This window comes from Staurois parvus, unplaced genomic scaffold, assembly GCF_062004578.1.
Source record: "Staurois parvus isolate SC_StPar_1 unplaced genomic scaffold, SC_StPar_1.0 ptg000151l, whole genome shotgun sequence".
NCBI lineage: Eukaryota > Metazoa > Chordata > Amphibia > Anura > Ranidae > Staurois > Staurois parvus.
In genome coordinates, this window is record NW_028317947.1 from 12462189 (window position 1) to 12490000 (window position 27812).

The following is a 27812-nucleotide window of genomic DNA, read 5'->3' on the forward strand; positions in this document are numbered from 1 at the left end:
GCTAATAGGAAAGTATGACAGTTCTGTTTGTGTCGTGCGACTTTGATGCGACTTGAAACTCTCTGGCAATCAAGTAGCATTCAAGTCACATCAAAGTAGTGCAGGAACCTTTGGAAGTCCAAAGTCGCATTTTTTGGCTAATAGGAAAGTATGACAGTTCTGTTTGTGCAGTGCGACTTTGATGTGAACCGCAGGCTAATCGCATGGTAAAAGGGCCACTCTCTGAATTCAAGTAGCTTCAAAGTCGCATCAAAGTAGTGCAGGAACCTTTATGTGTCCAAATTCTAATAGGAAAGTATAACAGTTCTGTTCATGTAGTGCGACTCTGATGCGACTTGAAACTCTCTGGCACTCAAGAAGCATCAATGTCGCATCAAGGTAGTGCAGGAACCTTTAAGTGTCCAAAGTCACATTTTTTTTGGCTAATAGGAAAGTATGACTGTTCATGTTGTGGGTCTTTGATGCGACTTTACACTCTCTGGCACCCACGTAGCATCAAAGTCGCATCAAGGTAGTGCAGGAACCTTTATGTGTCCAAAGTCGCATTTTTTTTGGCTAATAGGAAAGTATGACAGTTCTTTTCATGCAGTGGAACTTTGATGCGACTTGACACTCTCTGGCACTCAGGTAGCATTCAAGTCACATCAAAGTAGTGTAGGAACCTTTATGTGTCCAAAGTCGCAATTTGTTTGGCTCTTAGGAAAGTATGACAGTTCTGTTCATGTAGTGCGACTTTGATGCAATTTTACATTCTCTGGCATTCAAGTAGCATCAAAGTCGCATCAAAGTAGTGCAGGAACCTTTATGAGTCCAAAGTCGCATCAAAGTAGTGCAGGAACCTTTATGAGTCCAAAGTCGCATCAAGGTAGTGCAGGAACCTTTATGAGTCCAAAGTCGCATCAAAGTAGTGCAGGAACCTTTATGAGTCCAAAGTCGCATCAAAGTAGTGCAGGAACCTTTATGAGTCCAAAGTCGCATCAAGGTAGTGCAGGAACCTTTATGAGTCCAAAGTCGCATTATTTTGGCTAATAGGAAAGTATGACAGTTCTGTTCATGTTGTGGCACTTTGATGCGATTTTACATTCTGGCACTCAAGTATCATCAAAGTCGCATAAAAGTATGCAGGAACCTTTATGTATCCAAAGTCTCAATTTTTTTGACTTATAGAAGACAGATCTGTTTGTGCAGTGCGACTTTGATGTGAACCGCAGGCTAATCACTTGGTCAAAAGGGCCACTCTCTGCACTCAAGTAGCTTCAAAGTCGCATCAAAGTAGTACAGGAACCTTTATGTGTCCAAAACTGCATTTTTTTTGACTAATAGGAAAGCATGACAGTTCTGTTCAGGTAGACTTTGATGCAACTTTACATTCTGGCACTCAAGAAGAATCAAAGTCGCACTACATGAACAGAACTGTCATACTTTCCTATCAGCCAAAAAAAAAAAAGACTTTTGACACATAAAGGTTCCTTTGATGCGATTTTGATGCTACTTGAGTGCCAGAGAGTATTATATATACGATATGTACATGATTACATATATATATATCAGGGGCGAACTGACAACTCATGGGGCCCCCGGGCAATAGGAGATCATGGGGCCCCTGTGTCCTTGCCCAAACTCAAAAAAGCCTATGAAAAAGGTACCAGGGACATCTAATGGGGCCCTCTACTGACCCCGGGCCCTCGGGCAGTGCCCGAGTTTCCAAATGGTCAGTCCACCCCTGATATATATATATATAAAAATATAAAATCCCTGGTGATCCTGCCATGAAGGTCCCTGTTCAGGCACTTCCTGATATAAAGTGACAACGCTCTGTCCCTGTCTCCGAAGTTGCTTGTATGTTGTCACCCTGGACTTCAGATGGAGACAAGTAGCCATTTCAACACGCATTACACAGGCATAATCCGCAGTTGTCACCATCAGCAAACCCACCCTGAGAGACGCTATACGTTGCTGGGGGCATGTAGATAGGAAGTGGCTGCAAAGAGGCTGCAGGAGATCAGCAGCACTGGGATGTAACAAAGGTTAAAAAAGAGGGCTAAAACTGTTGTTTATTTATTAAAAATGGCAGTTGCCTATAGCAGACAGCATTCTATGATAATTTAATTGGGTTTTCTATGTACTTTAGTATTTACAATGTATGTGTTTAATATATATATATATATTTTTTTTTTTTCTCTTTTTTTGTTGTTAATTTTTTTTTTTAATAAATAATAAAATTCATGACAATGATAATGTCATTGGGTTCTATATGTACTTTAGTATTTACAATGTATGTGTTTATATATATATATATATATATATATATATATATATATATATATATATATATATTTATTTATTTATTTCTCCTTTTTTTATTTTTTGTTGTTTATTTTTTTTTTTTTTTAAATAAATAATAATAAAATTCATGACAATGATAATGTCATTGGGTGTTATATGTACTTTAGTATTTACAATGTATGTGATATATATATATACACACACATACATACACACACACATATATATATATATATATATATATATATATATATATATATATAGATAAATAGATATATATATATATATAGATATATGTATTTTTTTTTTTTTTTTTTTTTTTTTGTTTATTTTTTTTTTTAAATAAATAATAAAATTCATGACAATGATAATGTCATTGGGTTCTATATATACTTTAGTATTTACAATGTATGTGTTTATATATATATATATATATATATATATATATATATATATATAATTATTTATTTATTTTTTTCTCCTTTTTTTATTTTTTGTTGTTTATTTTATTTTTTTTAAATAAATAATAATAAAATTCATGACAATGATAATGTCATTGGGTGTTATATGTACTTTAGTATTTACAATGTATGTGATATATATATACACACACATACGTACACACACACATATATATATATATATATATATATATAGATAAATAGATATATATATATATAGATATATGTATATTTTTTTTTATTTATTTTTTGTTGTTTATTTTTTTTTTTAAATAAATAATAAAATTCATGACAATGATAATGTCATTGGGTTCTATATGTACTTTAGTATTTACAATGTATGTGTTATATATATATATATATATATATATATATATTTTTTTTTTTTTAAATAAATAATAATAACATTTGTGAGAATTGTATTGGTTCCTGTATTTGAATTCCCCTTTCTCTGCATGTGTCCACATTTTATTAATTTGCAGTCAAGCTACACTAGGACCCTGAGCGCGTCTCGTCCCATACTCCAACAAGTCCCACCTTCTCCTCCCCTCATACTTTCTTCATTCCTCTAAATCTAATCTTTCTTTTTCCTGCGCACATTATCACCAGAAAACACAAAACGCTTCATCCAAGGTCTGGTGGCTGAGGCTGTAGATGTTAACAGTGCTTTTCTGTGTCTCCCACTTTTAGGAAAACTCCCAGGCCCCTCCCCCGCCCGCCTGAAGCCCCGCTTTCCACGTTAACAAAAATTCCTTTCTAACCAGAGGCTTGGCAGTCAATGAAGGAAGAGGGGAAGGGAAGTAGAACATCTCACTGAGGACTGCAGCCTTCCCTCTTCTTCAGCCATGATCTCCAGCAGCCTTGTAGTCTGGATCCAGGTCCTGATTTTGTGCGTCTCTTGCGATTCCGGACCTCTGGAAGATGTTGTCATCGACCGCTATGATGTCCCCAAGATCTGTCCCAGAGAAGTGCAGATGGGTGACTTTGTCCGCTACCATTACAATGGCACCCTGAAAGACGGACTGAAGTTTGATGCCAGGTAAGGTGCTCTTTGTATTACATGGATGACCACCTTTGGGACATGTTCTCATCATTCATGTTGGGTTGCCCAGCGTAGTCCCAATGCAAACGCTCACATTTTCATTGTTATCAGTTTGTACCACTACGTTGCTGTGGTGTGCGCTGAAACCAGTACTGCGTGATGCTCTTTGTTTCAGCACATCAGATCATGGCGCAAACCACCGCATCCCAGCACCGGTCTGGTGAATAGAACCCCTGAGACATTTCTAGAAAGTTCTAACTAGAAAAAAAGTGCGATACAACGGGATCTGTGGTCCTCCAAGCGCACAGGCGATCTGCTCATTTAAAATTCGTTCAACTTCTCATTTTGGTCATCTAGAACCTTTCCTAGTGTGGTTTGCAGTATGAAGCCACCATCATACATGACGGTACGGTGTCCATATTGCCGAGTACGTTCGGTTGTAGGTGCTCCAGGAGACCAGAAGTTGGCTTAGCTTAGAAGTTCCCAACCTGAGGATACAAAATGGCAGAGAAGGCAGTGGTGTGGCCCCCTGTTTGCAAACCTAGTTGGGGATCAGTTGTCAGGTAACTAGGACATGGCTTTCTAGGAGATGACAGGGAATGGGTGGTTCTACGTGATTTTTGTCCAATGGGCGCTTGAGAGCGGGACACGTGTGCACAAGTGCCATTACCCAAGGCTCACCTGGGAGTCCTTGCCCCAACGCCACTACACCAGACAGCCTGACCTACTTCTGCTCAGGGTCTCGCTGGCTGCCAGTCTACTACTTGCTCTACCTGCATACTCCATGACCCAGACGCCTATTGTGGAGGGATGCTTAGTCCCCAACCCTAAATCCAGAGTCGCAGGCCTTGAGATTGGACACACCACTAAGGTTGCCATCTCATCCCTTTAAAACCTAAACACATGTTGATTACACAGGTTCCGTGGCTGATTAAGGTGGTAATTAAACTCACTTGGTTCCTTATCTACATGAAATGTCCCTCAGAACCTGTGTAATTAATATGTTCAGTTTTAAAGGGATGAGGTGGCAACCCTACACACCACTGAAACATGGTACACCCCAAAAAGCACTTTCATCTGCCTGGTAGTCCTGTCTGCAACACCAACACTCCATACTTAGCCTGACTCTCCAAGTCTCACTGGCTGCCAGTCTACTACTTTCTCAACCTGCATCCTCCATAACCCAAACACCCATCATTGATGCATGCCTAGCCCACAGCAACCCTGAAACCCTTGAGCAGCCCCAGATCCAGGGTCAAAGGCTGCGCACTACTACTTGCTGCATCTACATCTCCCATGGCCCATGAAAGGATGCCTAGCTCTCCAGTCCACAGCATCCTCAAATCCCAGAGGAACTCCAGATCCAGGGTCACAGGTCATGCTCTAAACATTGGACATACCACTGCAACATGGTACACCCCAAAAAGTACTTTCAAATGCCTGAGATTCCTGGCCCTAACACCACCACACCAGACTTGGTCCAACACACCTCTTCTGAAGGTTTGACTTGCTGCCAGTCTACTACTTGCTGCATCTACATCCTCTATGGCCCAAATGCCCATCAATGAAGGATGCCTTGCCCTCCAACCCACAACATTCTTAATACCCTAGAGGAGCCTCAGGGTCACAGGTCATGCTCCAAGATAATATTAGACACACCACTGGAACATGGTACAACCCAAAAAGCACATTCAGCTACCTGGGAGTCCTGGGCCCAAAGCCACCACGCCAGACGTAGCCCAACCCACCTCTGCTGAAGGTCTTATTGGCTATCGGTTTACTACTTCATCTACATCCTCTATGGCCCAGACACCCATTATGGAAGGATCCCTAATTCTCCAACCCACAGCATCCTCAAAACCTGAGAGGAATCCCAGATCTACGGTCACAGGACACGCTCCAAACAGGCCCTGAGATAATATTGTTACACCACAGCAATGTGGTACGCCCGAAAGAGCACTTTCAGCTAACTGGGAGTCCTGGCCCCAATGCTGCCACACCAGACTTGGCCTGACCCACCTCTACTGAAGGTCTCACTGGCCACCAGTCTACTACTTGCTGCATCTAAATCCTCCATGGCCCAGACACACATCATGGAAGGATGCCTAGCTCTCCAACCCATAGCATTCCCAAAACCCTAAGGTGACCATACATTATACAATCTGATTGTACAATCTTCTTTAGATCTGCCATCAATTATGTAGAGCCTGCCTGACTAGATAAAAAAAATACACAAAAGGTTGATTAAGTCGGCTCGTGTATTATATAGATTTGGTAAAGCTTACTGAGATTGTCCAATGTATTGCCAATTTTTGATCTACCAAAACAATATAATAGGAAGACCTAGTCAATCTATCCAATCAATTGATATTGTTGGTATAGCTAAAGAAGATTGTACAATCAGATTGTAACCTGTGTGGTGAACTTTAAACAGAAAACTAGGCTTCTCCCTTTTAGGAGGAATACATCACAAGTCCGTGCCTAGCATATCCTCTTGGGACAGAGTTGTAATGAGAGGCCTGTGTTGGGTTTGTATAAACAATGACTTCTGCACCCGGTGATACAAGGGGCCGATGTGGAAAATGTGTGTCATACTTTTGCAGTCTAGGACCTTCCAGCTGTTGTACTACAATTCTCAGCATGCCATATAACCCTTCAGCTACCAATGGCCTACAAGTCTCAGACCTGCCAGCAGTTTGAGTGCTCCGAGAAAGTTATTTGGTCCTCCGCTGCATTTTGCCAAAACCTTATAGGCAGCATTCGTTAAAAAAGGCCATCCAATGGCCTGGATTGGCAGTGTAGCATTGGCCAAAAGTTCTAGGTCTGTGGGCTGATGGCCTAGGGCCTCTCTAAGGGTCAGGAGATGAGTAGATTGGCCAAAGTTATAGGAGGTCTGTGGGCTGATGGCCTATGGCCTCCCTAAGGGTCAGGAGTTAGGTAGATTGGCCAGAAGTTCTAGGAGGTCTGTGGGCTGGTGGTCTGTTCTATGGCCTCCGTAGAGGTCAGAAGGTAGGTCGATTGGCTGGAAGTTCTAGGAGGTCTGTGGGTTGGTGGTCTATGTACTATGGTCTCTATAAAGACCAGATTTAGGCCGATTGGCCAGAAGTTCTAGGAGGTCTGTGGGCTGGTGGCCTATGTCCTAAGGTCTCCATAGTGATCAGAAGTTGGGTAGATTGGTAAGAGGTTCTAGGTGGTATAAGGACTGTTGGTCTATGGTCTCCATAGAGATTTGAAGTTGGGTAGATTGGCTAGACGTTCTAGGAGGTCTGTGGGTTGGTAGTCTATGTCCTATGGTCTCTATAAAGACTAGCAGTTGGGTAGATTGGCCAGAAGTTCTAGGAGGTCTGGGGGCTGGTGGCCTATGTCCTATGGTCTCCATACAGGTCAGAGGTTGGGTAGATTGGACAGAGGTTCTAGGTGGTATAAGGGCTGTTGGTCTATGGTCTCCATAGAGATCAGAAGTTGGGTAGATTGGCTAGACGTTCTAGGAGGTCTAGCCAATCTACCCAACTTCTGACCTGTATGGAGACCATAGGACATAGGCCACCAGACCTCCTAGAACCTGACCAACAGCCCTTATACCACCTAGAACCTCTGTCCAATCTACCCAACCTCTGACCTGTATGGAGACCATAGGACATAGACCACCAGACCTCCTAGAACCTGGCCAATCTACCCAACTTCTGACCTTTATGAAGACCATAGGACATAGGCCACCAGCCCATACATCTCCTAGAACCTGGCCAATCTACCCAACTTCTGACCTTTATGGAGACCATAGGCCACCAGCCCATACATCTCCTAGAACCTGGCCAATCTATCCATCTTCTGACCTTTATGGAGACCATAGGCCACCAGCACATAGACCTCCTAGAACTTCTAGCCAATGTGCTGGTGGCCTATGTCCTATGGTCTCCATAAAGGTCAGAAGATGGATAGATTGGCCAGGTTCTAGGAGATGTATGGGCTGGTGGCCTATGGTCTCCATAAAGGTCAGAAGATGGATAGATTGGCCAGGTTCTAGGAGATGTATGGGCTGGTGGCCTATGGTCTCCATAAAGGTCAGAAGTTGGGTAGATTGGCCAGGTTTTAGGAGATGTATGGGCTGGTGGCCTATGGTCTCCATAAAGGTCAGAAGTTGGGTAGATTGGCCAGGTTTTAGGAGATGTATGGGCTGGTGGCCTATGGTCTTCATAAAGGTCAGAAGTTGGGTAGATTAGCTAGAAGTTCAAGGAGGTCTATGGGCTGGTGGTCCAGGTCTTATGGCCTCTATAGAATAATTTCCAAAGCTGGCCATACATGACTTTAATTTGATAGCCCCCACCTGACTCCACAAAAATCAATTTTTTTCCAAGGAGCTAGATGAAAAACTATTGGTCAAACAGTCATTTCATCCACTCAGATGCAGCCACTGTTCGGGTATTCAGGCAACTATAAGACCCTGTTAGCTTTTTCTCCTTCAGCCTGCAGGCCAAACAAGAGAAATCTTTGTGTGTATGGCAAACTCTTCAAATATTTCATATTCTAAAGCTGGCTACACGTGTTATCTCCTAATTGTACATACTCCTTTAAGCTGCCCACACACTATACAATCTGATGGTACAAATTCCTTTAGATCTACCACGAGTGTGTAGTGTGATGAGGGTCTTCCTGATTGGGGATAAATTGTACGAGTTGTCTAAGTAGGTTCTCACGTGATCAGGAGCCCACCCCCCACCCCCACTGGCTCCCGAGTGAGCATGCTTCGAGCCCAGAACAGCTGCATACGTGTATGGTCGCTGTTTGTGAAGGAGACCATACACGTGATGATCTGATTGAACGATTTTACACCGAATCAGACAATACGATTGAATCTATGAATCATCGTAAAGACACATGCTTTGTCATCATTCAATTTTGAGCAAAACCGATCAATTTCATTGAAAGTATTCTGATTGGTGTCAATGGAAAATTTGATTGTAGGAAAGTAGATGTTTCAGTATGATCACCATTGAGGAATCTCTTTGATCGGATCTTTCCGAATAGTAAATCAATCAGCATTACGGTCGTATATAAAGTTATTCCATGTATGGCCACCATAAATCACAGACTGTACAATCAAATTGTAATGTGTGTGACCAGGTGTAAGTTGGCAACACACTAAATGATCTGATTGTACAATGTCCTTTAGGCTCACCATACACTATACAGTCTCTGTAAATCAGCTTTATAATAGGAGGACCTACCTATTCTATCCAATCAAATTGTATGCAGTCAGGGAAGTCCTTGCACTATGTACATGAATGGAGATTGTACAATCAGATTGTAACCTGTGGTGAGCTTTTGATCCACCAACAAGTATATAGTAGAAGGGCCTGATACAAATGAAATTGTCCTTCTGTTACCTAGGTTTAGTAAACCTCGAGAACATTGTCCAATCCGATTGTATAATGTATGGTCAGCTTTAGATTTGCCAACAATGTGAGGGCCTAATGAAAAAAACGATTCATCTTGTATCCAATCAGTTGCACTCTTCCATTACTTGGTTGCTGGTAGATTTGGATAGGAGATTGTGCAATCAGATTGTAACATGCATTTTACAGGAGGCTGTGCAATCAGATTGTACCATGCATCGTTATTTTATAGGAGATCGTGCAATCAGATTGTAACGTGCAATTTATAGGAGATTGTACAATCAGATTGTAACATTCATCGTTATTTTATAGGCGATCGTACAATCAGATTGTAACATGCATTGTTATTTTATAGGAGATCGTACAATTAGATTGTAATGTGCAATTTATAGACGATCGTACAATTAGATTGTAACATGCATTTTATAGGTGATTGTACAAATCACCTATAAAATAGAGATATACGGTACAATCACCTATAAATTGCACGTTACAATCTGAGTGTACGATCTCCTATAAAATAACAATGCATGGTACAATCTGATTGTATAATCTCCGATAAAATGCACGTTACAATCTAATTGTACGATCGCCTATAAAATAGAGATACATGGTACAACCTGATTGTACGATCACCTATAAAATGCACGGTACAATCTGATTGTACGATCGCCTATAAAATAGAGATACGTGGTACAACCTGATTGTGCGATCACCTATAAAATGCACGGTACAATCTGATTGTACGATCGCCTATAAAATAGAGATACGTGGTACAACCTGATTTTACAATCAGGTTGTACCGTGTGTATATATTTATTTTCTAGGTGATTGTACAATCAGGTTGTACCGTGTATCTCTATTTTATAGGTGATTGTACAATCAGGTTGTACCATGTATCTCTATTTTATAGGTGATTGTACAATCAGGTTGTACCGTGCTTCTCTATTTTATAGGTGATTGTACAATCAGATTGTACTGTGTATAGCCATTTTTGTTGCATTGCGGTACGCAGTGGCCTGGTTATCGGTAGAATATATCCCGCACAGTATAAAATCTATAAGACCCATGGAGTCGGTTTTTGGGATGCTGCCCCTCCCCCTCTGTATCTTGTAATAGGAGGCCATGGGTAGTAGCACTGGCAGTGTACACAGCTGGAAGGGGGCGGAGTGTGTGGGGTGGGAGGCGGCCTCTGTCTATTTGTAGACGTGGCTGAGCCAAGCTGTGCCTGCAGCATAGAGAGGAGCACAGCTGTCTGTACATCCTCCATGTGGCCGATCATACAATCACACTGCTCTGCGTACAATCGATAGTCGAAAATGATCAATTGCATCTCTGTTTCCACTATGCACCCTCATCATCTGATCGATCCAAATACATGCTGCCGATCAATACAAACGATTGATCATCCCCCCTTCCCCCTTTCCCGATCGACTCAAATCCTGCTGAAATCAATCAGAAGGAAAGTGATGGCCATTAGATTTCTTAGATTTCCCCCGACTGGTGATCCTGCCAGAAGCAGACTTCCTGTCCTAGGGTGACAACGCTCGCTCACTGTGCTGTATAGGTGGAGCAAGGTTGTCACCCTGGTACAGGACTACAGATCACCTCCTATCCTATCAGATTCAGTCGCTGTTTGACAGCGCCATCGTATTGTACCAGGTGACAGCCATTCCGACAGATTTAGCCCAATCGAATCTTCCAATACCTCTGTACCCCCCAGTAATTTGAGGTCCACAGGCTTCCTGGCCAGCACCACCATCTTCTTCCAGGTTGGGGGTCTTTGGCCATCTTGACATTCAAGCCAGGATGATGCAACTCCTGCACACGGCAGCTCATGCATCGAGATGTGCTGAGAATGTACACCAAGCACCACATTCTCTCATCAGGTTCAACATTTTCATTCAGCGAATTAGAAAAATACCACATGATGGCCACTAGATGGAGCTAACACTCATAAGAAATAAATCCTTATTTCCTGTGATCATCAGCTCCATCTAGTGGCCATCATGCTGTATTTTCCGGATTCACTCTATGAAGAACATTCGACCCGGGGAGATAATAGCCCAAATACGTTCACCTTTGCTTCGTTTACAAACAACGAATGTGCATGCGGTTTCACTGGGCGAATAACTCAGCGGGCAAAAAAATTAATAGTTGTGTTTTTTGTTTTTTTTATTATTTATAAATATTATTATTATTATACAGGATTTATATAGCGCCAAACGTTTGCTCAGCGCTTTACAATATAACGGGAGACAATACAGTTCAATACAAGAGGGATAGGAGGGCCTGATCCTGGGAGCTTACAATCTAGGAGATACACCCCTTTGATCAATTTTATCCCATTTTTTTTTTTTTTTGTAGAAAAAAAAAGAAAATGGATCGATTTTTTTTTTTCCATATATTAAAGAGTGGAAGCTGAACTCCAGGAAAGCAGGTGAAAAACAAATGCCACAAAAAAAAAGCCCGGAGAGGCATGTCAGTCTTGTTCGGCATATTGTAACCGGGCTGTTTTTGTGGCATAGATGCAGTAAAGGCTTCTTAAGAACAACTCGACCATGCAGCTCATTTTTGTTCAAGTGTCATCATATTGTGTTCTTTGAAACTACCACACTGTCTTTTTTTTCCAGAGCAGCCTGTATATCTCCTAAGGTGACCTGTGGGGTTTTCTTTGTATCCGGAACAATTCTTCTGGCAGTTGTGGCTGCAATCTTTCTTGGTCTACCTGACCTTGGCTTGGTATCAAGATCCCTGAATTTTCCACTTCTTAATAAGTGATTTAACAGTACTGATTGGCATATTCAAAGCTTAGGACATCTTTTTATGTCCTTTTTCCATCTTTATAAAGTTCCATTACCTTGTTACGCAGGACTTTTGACAGTTCTTTTCTGCTCCCCATGGCTCAGTATCTAGCCAGCTCAGTGCTTCCATGTGAGAACTAACCAGCTCATTTATACACAGACACTAATTGCAATTTAAAAAGACAGAGATGTGGAAAATGAACCTTTAACCACTTGTTCACCGCGTTATAGCTACAACACGGTCTTCATATGAGGTCCTCCCGCAGTGGTGTGCACCCGGTGCTGTCTGTGGCTGCTATGTCCTTTGAGCTCAGCTGATCACATGACACGGTGAAGGGCCAGTCACAGCGGCCTTTTACCACATGATCAGCTGTGTCCAATCACGATGTAAGCACACTTGTCACAGAATGAGGAAGGTACTGCCAATAACCAGCAACTGTTAAAGGAGACGTTTACACTGATAATCAAGGCACTGATTAACAGCGCCTTGATTATCAGTGCAGCCCCAAAAGTGCCCAGCAGTGCTGCAAATCTGTGGCCAGCAGTGCTGCCAATCCGTTCCTGTTAGTGCCGCCAGTCAATGCCACCTATCAATGCCGCCTGTTAGTGCCTCCAGTTAGTGCTGCCTATCAGTGCCCTTCAGTGCTGCATATCAGTGCAGCCTCATCTGTGCCTCTTCATCGATGCCCTCCAGTGCCGCCTGTCAGTGCACTTCAGTGCTGCATATAAGTGCAGCCTAATCTGTGCCTCTTCTTCAATGCCCACCAGTGCTGCCTATCAGTGCCCTTCAGTGTTGCATATCAGTACAGCCTCATCTATGCCTCTTCATCAATGCCTTCCAGTGCTGCCTGTCAGTGCACTTCAGTGCTGCATATAAGTGCAGCCTTATTTGTACCTCTTCATCAACGTCCACCAGTGTTGCCTCATCAGTGCCGCCTATAAGTGCCCTTCAGTGCTGCCTCATCAGTGCCGCCAATCAGTGCCCTTCAGTACTGCATATAAGTGCAGCCTAATCTGTGCCTCTTCTTCGATGCCCACCAGTGCTGCCTATCAGTGCCCTTCAGTGTTGCATATCAGTACAGCCTCATCTGTGCCTCTCCATCAATGCCCACCAGTGTTGCCTCATCAGTGCCCATCAGTGCTGCATTTCAGTGCCGCCTATCAGTGCCCATCAGTGCTGCATTTCAGTGCTGCCTCATCAGTGCCCATCAGTGCTGCATTTCAGTGCTCCTATCAGTGCCCTTCAGTGTTGCATATCAGTGCAGCCTCATCTGTGCCTCTTCTTCAATGCCCACCAGTGCCGCCTATCAGTGCCCTTCAGTGTTGCATATCAGTGCAGCCTCATCTGTGCCTCTTCATCAGTGCCCTTCAGTATTACATATCAGTGCCCTTCAGTGTTGCATATCAGTGCCCATCTGTGCAGCCTCATCAATGCACATCAGTGAAGGAGAAAAATTACCTGTTTGAAAAATTTTATAATAGAAACTAAGAAAAATTTTCTTTTTTTTTTTTTTCTCAACATTTTTGGTCTTTTTTTATTTATTTAGCAAAAGATGTAAAAACCCAGAGGTGAATATATACCACCAAAAGGAAGCTCTATTTGTGTCAACAAAATGATACAAATTTCATATGGGTACAGTGTTGCATGACCGCGCAATTGTCATTCAAAGTGCGACAGCACGGAAAGCTGAAAATTGTCCTGGGCAGGAAGGGGTGAAAGTGCCCGGAAGGCAAGAGGTAATTTGCCATTTAACCCGTGTGTGTCACCTCGTATGCCTGTACCAAGGCCAAACATTCCCGGGGGAGGGAAATTTTTGATCCGAGCCATTTGGGTGATTTCTGTTCTTCTAGAAAGGAGCCAAACAACAAAAGTGATAATAAATGGCTTCATATGATCACTACCCTTAAATAAAACACAGTTTTTTGGCATGATCAGCCATATTTTTCAGTGTCCAATACCAAAATGTCTCGATTTCTGCCAGGGGGATGCAAACTTTTGAGCACAACTGTATCTGGAATCTGCTTCCCATTGCCGGGACTAGTGATGGAGTAGAGTGGTCTGCTAGAATACCAGAGTTAGGAGTGGTAAGCATGTATTAACCTGAATGAGTACGACATCTTCGTATCTCCAGGACGTGTTCAGAACTGTACTAGTCACCATGACTAATCACTGAACATGGAGCTTCCAGCCAGAGGGCCTCCTACAATGATAACATCTCCAGTGACCTCAGAGTTCCTGTGGATGGACAGACATCTCAATCAGTAAATTCGTCAAGAACTGACCTTTGAGATCCCACCCAGGATGATTGAGAGCAGTACACAATTTTGCATTATATCCTATCCAAGGTACTCCTGAACGATTAAACCCACTAGGTGGTGAAACGTGTCTGAGGGACCTCTCATGTGGGTGGAGAGCAGAGCTGACGCCATCTTGCATTACCTGGTTTAGCTTTGGTTACAGTGAGTTGGTGTCCTGTTGCCATCTTTCTGTAGCACATCCAAGGTACTTGTTATGCTACAACCAGGGCCACTTGAAGGGGGGCGGGGGGTACAGCCAGCCTGTACTCTACTGGGCATGGACCCACTGGGTCAGCTGGGGGACCCAGGTTCAGCTGGGGATCAGGATGAATCTAATTGGTAAGGGGTGTCATCCATCAGACTTGTGCTGGATCCACCCCTTTCATTTCGTCAGGTAGGCTGAACGGGGCCCCATGACTTCTAATGGTGGCCCTAAATACAACGGCACCTCCAAGTGTTACAGAAAAATACAACCAAGTGCACTTAGGATGCCAACTCACTGTGACCAAAGCTGAACCAGGTCATGTGAGATGGCTTCAACTCAAGCCCTCCACCTGCAGGAGAGGTCCCTCCAGACGCGTTTCGTCCCGTAGTGGGCTTAAGAGTTGAGGCCACAAAGTGGATGGAATATTTTTCTCGAGCAACCAGATTTCTTAATGGTCCATTCATTCCAAAACTGAATGTAAAAAAGTCCTGTGAATAACATTTGTCCTGTCATCGAACGTTCCTATGATTGTTTGAAGGAATATTCGTAGGAACATTAGTTTGATAATCTAGTAGTGTGTGGCCAGCTTTAGGATATGAGAGGTCGGCACAAAGCCCTTCCACGTTGTGTCAGTATGTGATCACCACAGGTGGCATGTTTATGGTCTCATCTGATGGTTCCAACCGAAATACACTCAGAAAATACGTATCTAAGGATCTCGCTAATTCTCTTGTCTCTGAACTTCACAGCTACGACAGAGGGATTGCAGTCGCTGGATATGTTGGCATTGGGCGTCTCATCACTGGTTTGGACAGAGGGATCCTGGGTATGTGCGTCAATGAGAGGAGAAAGCTAATTGTACCACCACATCTGGGATATGGCAGCATAGGAGTGCGTAAGTACAAAACTTCACAGTCTCCATACAGTCTTGTCACCATTCAAATCACAAAGCTAGAGCACAAGGATAGGAATTGTAATATCAGCCATGTGACTGTAATCAAATCGCATCGAACTCCGGTTAATATAATTATGACTTTTAATGAAAATTTATATCTGTTTTCTGTTAGCTTTGTGAATTGAACCTATGTACTTTTATATTTTACTGTTTTTATGTTCTATGTTATGTGATTGAGAGAAGGATATATATATATATATACATACACACACTATGTTGCCAAAAGTGGTGTTTCTTGAGCAGGGGCGGACTGACAACTCATGGGGCCCCCGGGCATTATGGGATCATGGGGCCCCTGTGTCCTTGCCCAAACTCAAAAAAGGCTATGAAAAAGGTACCAGGGGCCCCTCACTGACCCCGGGCCCTAAGGCAGTGCCCGAGTTTCCTAATGGTCAGTCCGCCCCTGTTCTTGAGTAGCTGTGTGGAACACAAAACACATTTGTTAGGATTACATCCTACATTCAACAAGAAGGGCTATTACTATAGCAGAGAAAGCAACTGCTATGGGGCCCAGCACTGTATGGCTACATAGTGCCTTATTTAAATGACAGGGACAACAGCATTTGGATAAAAAAAACTAAAACAAAAAAAAATAATATAAATTTTTTTATAAAAACAAAAACAAAACATATATATATATATATATATATATATATATATATATATATATCCAAAAGTATTGGTCGGCCTGCCTTTCCACACGCATGAACTTTTATGGCATCCCAGTCTTAGTCCGTAGGGTTCAATATTGAGTTGGCCCCGCCCTTTGCAGCTATAACGGCTTCAACTCTTCTGGGAAGGCCGTCCACAAGGTTTAGGAGGGTGTCTATGGGAAGGTTTGACCATTCTTCCAGAAGCTCATTTGTGAGGTCAGGCACTGATGTCGGGGGAGGAGGCCTGGCTCACAGTCTCCGCTCTAATTCATCCCAAAGGTGTTCTATGGGGTTGAGGTCAGGACTCTGTGCAGGCCAGTCAAGTTCCTCCACCCCAAACTGGCTCCTCCATGTCTTTATGGACCTTGCTTTGTGCACTGGTGTGCAGTCATGTTGGAACAGGAAGGGGCCATCCCCAAACTGTTCCCACAAAGTTGGGAGCATGAAATTGTCCAAAATGTCTTGGTATACTGATGTCTTAAGAGTTCCCTTCACTGGAACTAGGGGGCCAAGCCCAACCCCTGAAAACCAACCCCACACCATAATCCCCCCTCCACCAAACTTTACACTTGGCACAATGCAGTCAGGCAAGTACTGTTCTCCTGGCAACCGCCAAACCCTGACACGTCCATTGGATTGCCAGACAGGGAAGCGTGATTGGCCACACCAGAGAACACATCTCCACTGCTCTAGAGTCCAGTTGCGACGTGCTTTACACCACTACATCCGCCTCTTTGCATTGCACTTGGTGATGTAAGCCTTGGATGCAGCTGCTCGGCAAATGGAAACCCATTCCATGAAAGTCTCTACGCACTGTTGTGCTAATCTGAAGGCCACACCAAGTATGGAGGACTGTAGCTATTGACTCTGCAGACAGTTGGTGACTTCTGCGCACTGTGTGCTTCAGCATGTGCTGACCCCGCCCTGTCATGTGACGTGGCCTACCACTTGGTGGCTGAGTTGCTGTTGTTCCCAGTTGCTTCCACTTTGTTATAATACCACTAACAGCTGAGCGTGGAATATTTAGTAGCCAGGAAATGTCACGGATGGACTTATTGTACAGGTGACAACCTATCACAGGACCACGCTTGGTGTCACTGAGCTCCTGAGAGCGACCCATTCTTTCACCAATGTTTGTAGAAGCAGTCTGCATGCCTAGGTGATGATTTTATACACCTGTGTCCATGGAGGGGATTGGAACGATGCGTTTCGCAAAGCAACGTCTTCAGAAGATATTGTAATTATGCTGGTCAAGTATCTACAGAGAGAGCAATATTATTTTTCACGATGAGACCAATAATGATTTTCATGATCTGGTCTCTTTGTAGATACTTGACCAGCATAATTACAATATCTTCTGAAGACGTTGCTTTGCGAAACGCATCGAGATCCCTGGCATTGCCTGTTCACCCCTGCTTTGCTTATGTTACAATATAGTACTTCTGTGTATGACACTGCTGACCTAAGTACTATTATATTTTAATGATTTTACATATTATTATGGATGCTTTTTAATCTGTTTCTGAATAAAGATTAGAAGATTTCCTACTAGCTGTTCTTTATGGTGGTGGTGGGAATAATGGGTGAATGAAAGCAAGCGGAGGGCCGCATTTGGCCCCGGGGCCTCAGTTTGGAGACCGCTATTTTAGAATTATGGAAAGGTCTTTACAGAGCTCAGAGAAATCTACTTTCCTTTCTGCTTTCAGCTGGGATGATCCCTGCAGATGCCACCCTCTACTTTGACATCATCCTGGTGGATGTCTGGAATAAGAAAGACGACATTCAAATCACAAGTTTGGAAAAGCCCAGCAATTGTAACAGGACTGTGCTGGACTCCGATTTTGTCAGATATCATTATAATGGAACCCTGCTGGATGGAACCTACTTTGATTCAAGGTAACGAGTTTTGGGTTCAGATAACGAATAAAAGCGAAAACATGACAACTTTAGCGTGTTACTGAACCCACAACTGTAACATCAGTCTGTATATGTAGTAAAGCATGCTTGTTATACTCACTGTGGAACCTAAGGGGTTAATCCTCTGACCACCTAATAGAGACTGAATCCGTAGTCTCACTGCACATGCTCAGTTTAGTGTGTATTGCTAGAGAGGGTTTTTTTTTTTTTTTCTTGGGAGGGTGCATCTGATCAGCACAGGGTCAATCAGTACTGTCCAGACAGAGGTCAGGGGTCCTGCATCATCCTAGAGCAGAAATAAAACCCCTCCTAAAAAGCTTTAACCAGTGCTCTGCTGAAGTCACAAGACTGCTCTAACGGCTGATGAGAAAAAGTATTTAGCAGTTTATATTTACTAATATAATTGCATTTCCATGTTGTGTGTAGGGTCCGGGGAGACCAGATAAAGTGAATGCAGGGTCCGGGGGAGAGCGGATATAGTGAATGCAGGGTCCGGGGGAGAGCGGATATAGTGAATGCAGGGTCCGGGGAGACCGGATAAAGTGAATGCAGGGTCCGGGGGAGAGCGGATATAGTGAATGCAGGGTCCGGGGAGAGCGGATATAGTGAATGCAGGGTCCCGGGGAGACCGGATATAGTGAATGCAGGGTCCCGGGGAGACTGGATATAGTGAATGCAGGTTCCCGGGGAGACCGGATATAGTGAATGCAGGGTCCCGGGGAGACCGGATATAGTGAATGCAGGGTCCCGGGGAGACCGGATATAGTGAATGCAGGGTCCCGGGGAGACCGGATATAGTGAATGCAGGGTCCCGGGGAGACCGGATATAGTGAATGCAGGGTCCCGGGGAGACCGGATATAGGGAATGCAAGGTCCGGGGAGACCGGATATAGTGAATGCAAGGATACCGGATATAGGGAATGCAGGGTCCTGGGGAGACCGGATATAGTGAATGCCGGCTCCGGGGGGAGACCGGATGTAGTGAATGTCGGCTCCGGGGGGAGACCGGATGTAGTGAATGCCGGCTCCGGGGGGAGACCGGATGTAGTGAATGTCGGCTCCGGGGGGAGACCGGATGTAGTGAATGCCGGCTCCGGGGGGAGACCGGATGTAGTGAATGCCGGCTCCGGGGGGAGACCGGATGTAGTGAATGCCGGCTCCGGGGGGAGACCGGATGTAGTGAATGCCGGCTCCGGGGGGAGACCGGATGTAGTGAATGCCGGCTCCGGGGGGAGACCGGATGTAGTGAATGCCGGCTCCGGGGGGAGACCGGATGTAGTGAATGCCGGCTCCGGGGGGAGACCGGATGTAGTGAATGCCGGCTCCGGGGGGAGACCGGATGTAGTGAATGCCGGCTCCGGGGGGAGACCGGATGTAGTGAATGCCGGCTCCGGGGGGAGACCGGATGTAGTGAATGCCGGCTCCGGGGGGAGACCGGATGTAGTGAATGCCGGCTCCGGGGGGAGACCGGATGTAGTGAATGCCGGCTCCGGGGGGAGACCGGATGTAGTGAATGCCGGCTCCGGGGGGAGACCGGATGTAGTGAATGCCGGCTCCGGGAGAGACCAGATATAGTGAATGCAGGGTCCGGGGTTTGGTATCGTTTTAAGCTGGGCAGCTGCTGATTCCTGCTTAATCAGCTAAAAACGTAAGCTGTGGGTGGCCCTATTGGCACCACCTGGCTCAAAAAATATCTATTTTAAAATTGAAGGAGTTGGGTGGAAAGTTGTCAGCAGAACACTGACTGCATCCTAACAGATGCAGTCACTGTTTGGGTATTCAGACAGCTGCAGGTGCTGCGGCTGTTTGTATACAATAGCCGGCAGTGCAGGTTCCCTCACCCATGCTGTTTAACATTGAAGATTCTATTTATTTGTGTTGCCGAATGAGAGAAATCCAAGTGTATATAGCTAGCCTTAATCCCCTAAACCCCGTAATGGATGTGTATTTGTTACATCCAATTATCTAAATCTGTCTGGAAGTCATCGCAAAGTGGGTGCCAGCCCCTGAACGAGATCAACGATAAAGGGTGACTTAAAGTGGTTGTAAACCCTTACATATACTGGCCTCAGGTGATACACAGAGATGAAATACATCCTCCTACGTAAGTTGTACCTGTTTACCTGCAGTCTTCTCTTCCTCCATTCAGTTTGGGTTTACATATGTGTGGGGCCGGTTTACAGTGCGATTTCAAGCCTTGTCTGGTGAGAGCTCGTTCAGGTGCAAATTGTCAAAGTGTATGACGTTGGAAATCGGAAACTGGGCTGAAAATCGTACCTGCTGTGAGCTGGCACCATAGAAAAGGCTTTTGATTCACATGTCATGAGGGTCAGATGCAATTCAAAAGCATCCAGTTTGCATATATGTGAACCGAGGCTCAAAGTGCTGAAATTTAAAGATTCCTGAAAAAAGGGGGGCGGAAACTGAAATGACACACTGCAGAGCTCAGTGAGGAGATCTCTAAGAGCTGATTGGAGAGAAGGGACACACCCTCCTCCACACAGCTCACAGGAACAGAGCTGAGGCTGTCAATCTATTGGAGGTCCCTCCCCTGTCACCATTTTTCTCTTTGTGTCTGGAAAACTTGCCAGAAGGGATTCAGAGGAATGAGGCAGCAGACAGAAATAACACTTAGTGCTCTAGATTGAGACAAGTACACACTATAGAGGGATATGCTTTGTTCATATTTCATGTCTGAGGTTTACAACCACTTTTTAAAGTTCCTGTCCTCAGGATGCTACCGTGGCCTGGCATATGACCAAATAGCCTCTGTAGAGGAGGGTCCATGAACAGAAATCCTCAAAAATCATGTCATATGATTTGCTGCCTCGGCATTCTAGAACAGCAGACTCTACAGCAAAGGTAATAGTTCCAACTGCTCTGTTTTATGAGCAACGATGGGCATGTTCGCTCGAGGTGAACAATCTGACTATAGAATGGTACTTCGTGGGTGGCACTAAAAATCCAGGGAGTGATTTTACATGTTGTCTGGATTAACTATTTATTAAAAAATATATATTTTGTAAAAAAACAAACACCTGTAAATGTAATAATAAAAACACTTGAATAATGTCCTGTTTTTCTCTCCCTATAGCTACAGCCGTTCAAGCACATATGACACGTATATTGGGTCTGGATGGCTAATTAAAGGCATGGATAAAGGTCTAGTGGGCATGTGTGCTGGAGAGCTGAGAAAACTCATCATCCCTCCATTTCTAGCCTACGGAGAAAAAGGATATGGTAATTGCAAAGTTACAAAAATAGAAATACTTAATTCGATTTTGTTTTAAAGGATAAGTTCACTTTAAAAAAAAAATAATAATAAAATAAATGCACATTTAAAAAAAAAATCTGCATTTATTATTTTTTCTTAGAAGCCTGCAGAACATTGCATCCATGATCAACAGATCACAGGTGCAATGTCAGGCTCCTGCAGACACACAGTACCACTGTCTGCCCATACCTCCCCTATGAGCAGACAGTTACTGAAGTGCAGGAAGATGAACTATGAGGATCAGAGCTGCTTTTAGAAACCACAGGGCCCCATACAGCCAACCTGACAAGGCCCTTCCAAAAAGAAACCGTTTACCATGCTTCAGTTTATGAATGAACACAGGGAGCGATTGGTACAGGGATACTCATTGTGTTCATTCAGCAAAGGAAGGGCCTGGTAGATGTGACACATTTATCGGACCCTTCCCCTGCTCTGCATCGTGAAGGATCCTATTGTGTGCTTGCAGATGCCGGTGGGAAGGAGAGGAGAGAAGCCGGCAGCACTGAGGGGGGTCCTGGGCAGCAGGGGGAAATGTATGGTGCACAGGGAGGATGATGAGTGCAGCCAGGGGGGCAATTACTGGAACTGATCCCCTGTATGTCTCTCTCTGCAGCAGCTGAAAGCCAGCGGGAGGGAGAGAAGCTTTCAGCTGCTGTGGAGAGAGCCATTCATCAGTTCCAGTAATTGCCTCTCCCCTCCATGCCCATAACTCTCCCTGCCCACATCTGATTCACCCAGATGCATGGGCCCCCCTGCTGGTCTGGGCCCCGTACAGGACGACTGGTGGTACCCCCTTATCCACAGTCCTGATGAGGATGCTCATCAGTACCTTTTGCAGTTCATTGCGAAGTACAAGCCATCTGCTGTGGTGGCAGATGGGACTTGTAGCTCCTTCATTCACAGATCTGTATGAATGAATGGTGCGGAGTGAGGATCCCCTGCTTGCTGTCATGGGGGGGAGGGGCACAGTTACATGCTGCAGTCTAAATACAGGTGGAACATGTAACCAAAGGTGAATGCATTATGTACATTACATGGCTTTTTAAACGGGGCCATTTTAATATCATCATGGGCCCCTGGGCAAAGTAATGCACTGGGGCCCTTACCAGCCTGCCCCAATTTATGCACCTACTGTCAAGAATTAAAGTATAAATGGTTGATAGAACCAAACCTATATTTATTCGTACATTGAATTTATATAATAAGAAAACCTGCCATAAATCAAAGACCAATCAACACAAAGGGCACAGTACAGGGGGAGGGGGATGCAATGTAGGCAGAAGGGCACAGTACAGAGGGAGGGGGATGCAAGGTAGGCAGAAGGGCACAGTACAGGGAGAGGAGGATGCAAGGTAGGCAGAAGGGCACAGTACAGGGGGAGGGGGATGCAAGGTAGGCAGAAGGGCACAGTACAGGGGGATGCAAGGTAGGCAGAAGGGCACAGTACAGGGGGAGGGGGATGCAAGGTAGGCAGAAGGGCACAGTACAGGGAGAGGAGGATGCAAGGTAGGCAGAAGGGCACAGTACAGGGGAAGGGGGATGCAAGGTAGGCAGAAGGGCACAGTACAGGGGGAGGGGGATGCAAGGTAGGCAGAAAGGCACAGTACAGGGGGAGGGGGATGCAAGGTAGGCAGAAGGGCACAGTACAGGGGAAGGGGGATGCAAGGAAGGCGGAAGGGCACAGTACAGGGGGAGGGGGATGCAAGGTAGGCAGAAGGGCACAGTACAGGGGGAGGGGGATGCAAGGTAGGCAGAAGGGCACAGTACAGGTGGAGGGGGATGCAAGGTAGGCAGAAGGGCACAGTACAGGGGGAGGGGGATGCAAGGAAGGCAGAAGGGCACAGTACAGGGGGAGGGGGATGCAAGGTAGGCAGAAGGGCACAGTACAGGTGGAGGGGGATGCAAGGTAGGCAGAAGGGCACAGTACAGGGGGAGGGGGATGCAAGGTAGGCAGAAGGGCACAGTACAGGGGGAGGGGGATGCAATGTAGGCAGAAGGGCACAGTACAGGGGGAGGGGGATGCAAGGTAGGCAGAAGTGGGCAGAAGGGCACAGTACAAGGGGAGGGGGACGCAATATAGGCAGAAGGGCACAGTACAGGGGGAGGGGGATGCAAGGTAGGCAGAAGGGTACAGGGGGAGGGGGCTGCAAGGTAGGCAGAAGGGCACAGTACAGGGGGAGGGGGCTGCAAGGTAGGCAGAAGGGCACAGTACAGGGGGAGGGGGCTGCAAGGTAGGCAGAAGGGCACAGTACAGGGGCAGTCAGGCGGCACAATACCTGGATCAGGAGGGCACAGAACAGATTCGGAGACACTGTCCAGGCCATCCCAGGACAGCTTGGTAAAAAGCATGACTGTCCCAGCAAATCCAGGACAGTTGGCAAGTATGGTGTAATGCAAGATTATTATGGGGCCCCAATGCACAGGGGTGCCCGTGCATTAACTGCTGCCTGACTGCCCTATAGCAGAACTACTGCTACAGGGCAGCAGGGTTGTACAAAATCACCTACATGTACGTGATTTTGTAGTTCTGGGTAGGGGGCACGCGCGCACCCTACCCGTGCTGCCATTGGCGGCTACAGCTGCCGATTACCGGGTTCCGCCCAGTGATTCCCTGCCAGCACCCGCCGATCGCCGAGTATCACTGACGGGGGAGAGGACTGTGTGTATAAACAATACAGATCTCACCCGTCAGATTGTGCACACTGCTTTGTATGGCTCTGCAGAGCCATACAAAGCAGCGCGCTTACACAGTAAAGCACACAGTTAACCCTTTGATCTCCCAAGATGTTAACCCCTTCCTGCCATGTGGCATTAGTACAATGTCAGTGCTTTTTATTAGCACTGAACACTGTATTGTTGTCACTGGGGGTGTCAGTGACACCAAGTCAGTTCCCCCCAGTGTCAGAATGCCCGTCATAGTCCCGCTATAAGTCGCTGATTGCCGCCATTACTAGTATGAAACAAAAATACAAATTCCAGTATATATACCACCATTTGTAAACCCTAAAACTTTCACAAACCAAAGCCATTAGTACAGTGTCAGTGCTCTTCTTCTTTTTTTTTTTTTTTTTTTTTTTTTTTTTTTTTTTAATTTTAAAGCACTGATCACTGTATTAGTGTCACTGGGGATGTCAGTGACACCAAGCATTCCCCCTCCAGTGTCAGAATGTCCACCGCAGTCCCGCTATAAGTTGCTGATCGCCGCCATTACTAGTAAAAATGAATGAAAAAGAAATCCCAGTATAAATACCGCCATTTGTAAACGCTATAACTTTCACATAAACCAATTAATTTACAATATTGGGATTTTTTTTTCTAGCAAAGACATGTCGCAGAATACATTTTGCCCTAAATTTATGAAGAAATTAGCTTTTTTAAAAAACCTTTTTACTGGACAGGTTTTATAGCAAAAAGTAAAAAAATATTTTATTTATTTTTAAATTGTTGGTCTTTTATTGTTTTATAGCGCAAAAAAAATAAAGAGGTGATCAAATACCACCAAAAGAAAGCTCTATTTGTGGGGGAAAAAAGGACATAGATTTCATTTGGGTGCAGCGTTACGTGATCACGCAATCGTCAGTTAAAGTAGCGCAGTGCCGTATCGGAAAAAATGGGCTGGAAGGGGGGTAAATCCTCTGGAGGGCAAGTGGTAAAGACCGCCCTGTTGTTAAACACAATAGTGGGGGCAAAGGGATGATCTCATTAGTGTGCTGATACATCTTCATTGTCCAGTCAGCAGGATGGCGATGGGGGGTGAATTGTAGAGCAGACTGTGCTGTTGCTAGAATGGAGGGCCAGGACCTGGCTGTGCTGTCTGGTAGGGGCACCTGGATCAGAAGATTTGTCTGAATGGAATTATTAAAAATTTATTTTGATTGTATACTTATCTCTGTGCCTAGAGGTCAAACGATCGTTCTAAAATGAGTTTGAAAACCTGAAAAGTCAGTTAATTTTCTGTGTTTCTGTTTCCAGGGACAGTCATACCTCCGCATGCCTCTCTGGTCTTTCACGTCCTTCTTATCGACTTTCACAATCCAAAAGACGGGATCACCATACAGAACCAAATCATCCCCCAGCCGTGTAAACGCAAGGCAGTTACAGGAGACTTTGTCCGCTACCATTATAATGGCACCCTGATGGATGGAACATTGTTTGATTCCAGGTAAATCTGTTGTGTATGGAAGCACAATCAAATTATTTTGCACTGCAACCAATGTGTGAATGATTTTATTGGGGTTCTAGGTTTCTGTATACAGCACAGGAACACAGCAAGGGGGCTTGAAGACTATAGGTCAGCCAAGTCTGAAATCATTCTTATTTATGATTTTACCTAAATTAAACCATAACCATGTAGTGATTCAGCCTACCTAAAAAAAAAAAAAAAAAAAAAAAAATCAGTTTAATGATATCCAATCAGGTAGGCCCTTACTGTACACCGGTGTTCTACCTTTATTGATCTGTCAGATAAAATCTATAATCTGACCCTTTGTGGCTAGCTTATAACTGAACCCCGTGCACACAAATTTTCAGGTGAATTTCTCAATAGCTGCAAATGATAAAAATCCTCCTTGTGTGCACCAAAACTCTATGCAAGCCCAGATATTAACTTGTAATAATCAGGCATTCTCCCTGTACTGCACATAGTCTTAGCAGAGCTGTGGGAGAGACCCAGAAGGCTCCACACATTAGTCTGATTACAGAAATCTACAAGGGGGAAGGGGGTGGAGACCAGACCAGTCACCCTGCTCAAGGAGAGAGAGCAGCAGTGACTGGTCTTCATTACAGGAAGTTCCTGCACAGAGGTAGATTTTCATGCTAGATTAGTATAGCTTGTGTGATTGTGTAAGGCTTACAAAAACCAAGTAAGATGGTAACATGAGACGAAGCCTGGCTATGCTGTGCAGTGTTTGATGGGTCCCATAGCAAAACCATTAAGGGCCCCCTTGTCTCTTTAACCACCATCTTAAAGGCCATCTCTCTAGACCTGTAGGCTCCTGTATGTTTTCGTGGTAAAAGTTTCAGGGAGAAAAAAAAAATTATATATATATATTTATACTATAGTGGCAAAAGTATTGGGCCTGCCCTCCAAATCATGTGATTCAGGTGTTCCAATCCCCTCCATGGCCCCAGGTGTATACAATCAAGCCCCTAGGCATGCAGACTGCTTCTACAAACATTGGTGAAAGAATGGGTCGCTCTCAGGAGCTCAGTGACTCCCAGCGTGGTCCTGTGATAGGTTGTCACCTGTGCAATAAGTCCATCCGTGACATTTCCTGGCTACTAAATATTCCACGCTCAACTGTTAGTGGGATTATAACAAAGTGGAGGCAACTGGGAACAACAGCCACCAAGTGGTAGGCCACGTAACATGACAGAGCGGGGTCAGCGCATGATGATGTGCACAGAAGTCACCAACTGTCTGCAGAGCCAATAGCTAAAGACCTCCATACTTGGTGTGGCCTTCAGATTAGCACAACAACAGTGCGTAGAGAGCTTCATGGAATGGGTTTCCATGGCCGAGCAGCTGCATCTAAGACTTACATCACCAAGTGCAATGCAAAGCGGCGGATGCAGTGGCGTAAAGTATGCCGCCACTGGACTCTAGAGCAGTGGAGACGTGTTCTCTGGTGTGACCAATCATGCTTCTCTGTCTGGCAATCCAATGGACGTGTCTGGGTTTGGCGGTTGCCAGACGAACGGTACTTGCCTGACTACATTGTGCCAAATGTAAAGTTTGGTGGAGGGGGATTATGGTGTGGGGCTATTTTTCAGGGGTTGGTTTGGCCCCCTAGTTCCAGTGAAGGGAACTCTTAAGGCGTCAGCATACCAAGACATTTTGGACAATTTCATGCTCCCAACTTTGTGGGAACAGTTTGGGGACGGCCCCTTCCTGTTCCAACATGACTGCACACCAGTGCACAACGCAAGGTCCATAAAGACATGGATGAGCGAGTTTGGGGTGGAGGAACTTGACTGGCCTGCACAGAGTCCGGACCTCAACCCCATAGAACACCTTTGGGATGAATTAGAGCGGAGACTGTGATCCAGGCCTCCCCCCGACATCAGTGCCTGACCTCACAAATGTGCTTCTGGAAGAATGGTCCAACCTTCCCATAGACACCCTCCTAAACCTTGTGGATGGCCTTCCCAGAAGAGTTGAAGCTGTTATAGCTGCAAAGGGCGGGGCCAACTCAATATTGAACCCTACGGCCTAAGACTGGGATGCCATTAGAGTTCATGTGTGTGGAAAGGCCGGCCGACTGGGCCCCATAGCAGTTGCCTGCTGTGCTGTAGTTCTAGTAATATCCCTTCTTGTTGAATGTAGGATGTAACCCTAACAAATGTGTGTTGTGTTCCACACAGCTACTCCAGAAACACCACCTACAACACGTACATCGGAATGGGCTACATTATTTCTGGCATGGATGCTGGCCTGCAGGGTGTTTGTGTGGGAGAGTGGAGGAGAATAGTCATCCCACCACATCTGGGGTATGGAGAGAATGGAGCAGGTAAGTGTCTTTTTA

General features: G+C 45.0%; 1 protein-coding gene across 1 annotated transcript in view; it reads left to right on the plus strand.

The window, feature by feature from the left end:
* Positions 1 to 3355: 3355 nt before the first annotated feature.
* FKBP10 (FKBP prolyl isomerase 10) overlaps positions 3356 to 27812 on the plus strand; it is a 35293-nt gene continuing 10836 nt past the window's right edge. The window contains exons 1-6 of the mRNA XM_089674456.1: positions 3356 to 3786; positions 15239 to 15384; positions 17804 to 17993; positions 21109 to 21254; positions 25261 to 25450; positions 27652 to 27797. Of these exons, the coding sequence (XP_089530582.1) occupies positions 3593 to 3786; positions 15239 to 15384; positions 17804 to 17993; positions 21109 to 21254; positions 25261 to 25450; positions 27652 to 27797 (1012 nt within the window). The 5' untranslated portion in view covers positions 3356 to 3592. The remainder of the gene's footprint in view (positions 3787 to 15238; positions 15385 to 17803; positions 17994 to 21108; positions 21255 to 25260; positions 25451 to 27651; positions 27798 to 27812) is intronic.